A 4,835-nucleotide genomic window follows, 5' to 3' on the forward strand; every position below is an offset into this window, starting at 1 on the left:
TATCCCCGATTATATAACTGCGTCTGAATAATTTAATGACATTAAAGCTAACGAGTTTGAATAACTTTAAAAAGTTAGCTACGCAGCATCAGGAGTTCCACCGTTAAAATAAGCTAGCAACATTAACTAAACTAAACTCTTCATGAAACATTAGAGGTTATTCGCTTTAAGGGTTAATAACGCCACATAGTGAGACTCGTAGGTACAGGGAAACACGGTTAACATTCAGAATAATATCACCTGTTTAATAGAAATAGCCGGTAATGAAGTCAGGAGAGCTAAAGCTGCTATCTGGTTTTGCATCCCAGGCGCCATGGCGCGAAAATGACTGACTTTCATGTTAGCCGCTACTAAGTTAATACCTTATGAATTATGAAGGTCTACATTTTTAAAAATATTCTGATTTAGTAAACGTTTTGGCATTAAGCTAATCGATACCGAAGTCTATTTTTGCCACCTGAAAAAAAGAATCAAATTTTAAATCATGATTGAAAACAATATTTCAAAACTTGTTTATTTGTAGTAGGCTATGGAAGCCCGTTTCTGCCACATGAAAGTGAAAAAAGTCAAAAAGAAAATCATAATTATGAGATTCAATGTCATAATTTCAAAGTGACAATTAGGAGATACAAAGTCAGAATTATGAGAAACAAAGTCATCATTTCAACTTTCAAAGTTAGAATTATAAGAAACAAAGTCATAATTATGAGATACTAACTCTGACTTTCAGTAATAATTATGAGATAATTCTGTGATATAAGTCCTAATTCTGACTTTCAGTCAGGATTATGAGAAACAAAGTCATAATTTCAACATTGAAAGTCAGAATTTCAACTTTCAAAGTCTTAATTATGAGAAACAAAATCAAAATTTCGACTTTCAAAGTCAGAATTATGAGAAACAAAATCATATTTTCGACTTTCAGTCAAAATCATTTGCTTAAATATGCTCCTGAAGTACTGATTACCTATTGTGATAAAAACTGATTTTATGTTTTATAAAATTAAATAAAATATAAAATTATATACAAATTCTGGTCTTTCAAAGAATTGGATAAAGATAAATAAAAGCATGCAGTACATACATTAATCATATAATAACAAATGGAGGTGGATTAAATAAGTTTCAAGTACATTTTTTGAGTTATAAAATCAATAATTGCAGTATATAGAATTGGTTAAATCATAGTAAACTGTTTACTGTATTTTCACTAGACATCCAAATTACGTGACATACTCAGCAAATGGGAAAAAAAAAACATTTAATCAATAAGCATTGAGTTAAAAAAAGAAGAAAGTGTGTCTCTCAGTTGTGCATATTTGTTTAAAACAAGCTTGTTTTTATTCAGTGAATCGCTTACTAATCAAGTAAAAGTAGTGATACTTTTTCATATTTATACTGAAATAAAAGAAGAAAGTAGAATCCTATAAAATGACTCCCAATAGCAATTTTTTTTCCCAAAACGTACTGAAGTAAATTTAACTATTTACTAGCCACCTCTGTTTAATAGTTTCAAAGTCATAATTGTGAGTTATTAAGGTTATAATCATGGTTTCTGAAGTCTTATGAAATTGATTGTTTGGATTAAAAGTTATAATGTTCGAAAAGGTGATTATGAGATTCCATCATTAAAATCATATCTACTGTATGAGTTTTAAAATCCAAATGATGTATTTCCAACCCATGTCTTTTGAAATTCAGTGTAAATCATCAAATTGAAATGAATATGACTTATTATTCAATAGTTGTTATAACCTCAATCACAGTTTTGAATTTTAATAAATGAGTCAGAATAAGCAGTTATAAACAGGGGCCACCAGGGGCCAGTGCCCCTGTAGAACTGAACTGTTTGTGGCCCCTGCTATGATCCCTGTACTGAAGACGATACTAAAATATATTTTAATGATGATATGTGCTGGAACAGACATACATACAAAGTTAAAAAATATTCCTGATTTATTTAACAACTAATTACTTCAGTTACTTTTTTCCCATTGGAAAGGTTTTTAATTTTAAGTAACGGAAGATTGACATTTTAAAGCCAAAATTAAATATTTTTCATTGGAACAACATCAAATTTTAATAAAAATGACCCTCTTAATGTATTTGAAAAGAAACTGTTTCTTTGTTTACTTTTTGTCTTATGCATTTCTGTGCCGCCTTAAAAACAATAGGCTTGGGATTGTACATTCCTCACAATGTCCTAATTTATACAACAATACAGTGATATAATTAAACAGTAGGTTGACCTATAAAGATTTATTACCTTACCTTTTTACAATGTTCGACTGACTAAAAACATGACCTTAATGTCTTGATGACTTTATAATTTATTTGGTAGATGCATTGTTGATCAGGGGCCTTTAGTACAGAATGAAGTGGAACTTTTCAGAGCCCTGCAGCCATTTAAACCTTCATCACAGCAGTGTTGCAGTTAGCCTCAAGTGCAGTGAGAAGCAGACCCACTATGCTCAGCCACTAATCACAGGATTATTCTGTTTAACTAAGACTATTAAGTGTTCCACATTCAAATGGCGTCTCCCACAGGCAGACCTTGGAGAGGATGATCCCTCCACCGCAGGGATCACACAGAAAGACGAATACTCCATGAGGGACCCGAGGCAATTGCTGGGAAAATGCTCTTGTACAGCAACAGGATTTCACGGTGGTGTACACTTGGGACACAGGCGAAGAAAGAAGGACGATCAGCGGAAAGAAGTTGGACCTTAAAGGATTGAGGTGAAACCGCCAGGTTCATTGATCTCATCTTACTCGCTTTACAATGCATTTAATCAGATGGAACTGCTGCCCCGTGCTCTGTTCCCCTGTGCTGACTGTGTTGATTTTTACTTGATAAATGCCACTTCCTGTCAGCTAAACATTATTCTTTCAATCATGTTTTTGTTGCATTTTATATAGTAGTTAAATGCACTGCCAAGTTTTTGAGGTAAAAATCAAACAAGTGAAGACAGCATGTACTCTGTCTGACTCTGACCAGCAACAATTGTCTGCCTCCAGCTCAACATTTCACATCAGCGCTGTTTATCTGCTCGATGTATCTGACACTGATAGAAACAATGTCGCTGATCAAGCTGATTGTATCTAAAACTAACCTGTCTCATCGCTCACAGTCCATGGATATGTTGTTAGGTTAGGTTTTCCTATCCAAGGATCACATAGTAATCTGTACCCTTATAAATACCACATAAAGGGAGGTTTCCATTTTTAAAAAAGAAGATTAAAGCTGAATATGCCTTTCAAACATCTTGATAACTTTGGAACTTGTCTTGTCAAATCCCCACTAACTTCATTGCATTTAATCAGGGTTCCATTGCATAGTAAAACATATGGTGGCCAATTTTTTTAATTTGTGAAGAATGGCACAAAATATCTAAATCTCTAATCAGAAATAAGTCTGTATTATACAATTTCAGATTTAAATCTGTGTCATTTTATCTTTGAAAAATAGCTCTGATTGTGTCAATGTATTTGGTTGGTACAGCACTAGATTATCTGTCAGTTTTAGGTCTTTACCGGTACTTTAAAAGCTGGCTTCATACCAGGAATATTCCATATACAATTGCAATAACGTACTTTAACTTTAATATGCAATTACCTTTCACTGCACTTTAATTTAGATAGCTTCTGTCCAAACTTTATTTATTCATTTTATAGTAAAACCCATCTGTATATTATGCTATTGTACATAAATGTAAAATACTTTTTTTTATAGTAATATCCACCTGTATATTATATTCGGCACATATCCAGCTGTAAATTTATTTCATAACACTAGTGATCTATATATTATATTCATTATTCATAATAGTATTCATCTCTATACTCTATTCAGTAGAAAACCCATGTCCTGTATTTATGGAACCATTATTTATCCTGCACTTGCTGCTTTTGCACTTCTGGTTAGACCTAAACTGCATGTCGTTACCTTGTACCTGTACATGTGTAATGACAATAAAGTTGAATCTAATCTAATCTAATCTAATCTAAAGCAAGGGCTGAACATTTAATTGCATTTACAATAGAATTACAATTTAACAGAATGCATTTTTTAAAAATAAATTGGCAGTGATACAGTACACTTAAAGCGGGTTTTCCACCACACAAAAAGGCAGACAGAGTATCAGCTGGCATCCAGATTCATGCAATCAAATAGAAGTAAGCATTTTCTTCACGCAAAGTTACAGTAAATTCTTGCAACAATAGATTCTGGACAGGTAAGCTTTCAAGGTCATGTAGAAACTGAAACCCTGAAGTGAAAACAAATCAACAAGTGTGTGGTTGGTGCAAAGGAACATCTTAATTAAATCCCAGTCGCGATGTTGGTTGAAAATAATCACAATGTTTATCTTTTGGCAAAATCGTTTAGCCTTACTTAAAGGTACATATAGTGGAGGATTTTCACAAATTTTTCAAAAGACCCGCCCTCTCCAAAAAAAGTGCACATGCACAACCCTGTACCTGCTTCCAAGAAGGAATGCCAAATAAACACGTGCGAGAGCGTGCACGAGCCCATTTCTCCTTGTGCACGCTCTGTTAAAAAGTCTCTGTTTGCATCACTCATACAAGCTTACTTTCCAAAAGATTTGCAATTTTCCCGCTATGTCAGACTCACCACCGGTCAGTGAAAATGGTGACGAGCACGTAGGAAATCCTTACGTAAACATATCACCAGAATGATTGACAATTAGGAGGACCACTTATTTTGATGATCCACATGGAAAAAAAACATCCTCCACTATACCTTTAACACCATTCTAGCTCTGTATTTTAAGTGATGCCTCAGTACTGGAGATTGAATTTCCGCCGAAGTGTCC

At 33.6% G+C, this 4,835-nt stretch overlaps 1 protein-coding gene across 1 annotated transcript in view; it reads left to right on the plus strand.

Annotated features, from left to right (window-relative positions):
• Positions 1-4,620: 4,620 nt before the first annotated feature.
• The window catches only part of LOC107083539 (claudin-14-like), a 7,380-nt gene continuing 7,165 nt past the window's right edge, over positions 4,621-4,835 (plus strand). Inside the window, exon 1 of the mRNA XM_015372858.1 lies at positions 4,621-4,662. Coding sequence (XP_015228344.1) covers positions 4,621-4,662 — 42 coding nt within the window. The remainder of the gene's footprint in view (positions 4,663-4,835) is intronic.

Source organism: Cyprinodon variegatus, unplaced genomic scaffold, assembly GCF_000732505.1.
Source record: "Cyprinodon variegatus isolate N-32 unplaced genomic scaffold, C_variegatus-1.0 Scaffold77, whole genome shotgun sequence".
Classification (NCBI taxonomy): Eukaryota; Metazoa; Chordata; class Actinopteri; order Cyprinodontiformes; family Cyprinodontidae; genus Cyprinodon; species Cyprinodon variegatus.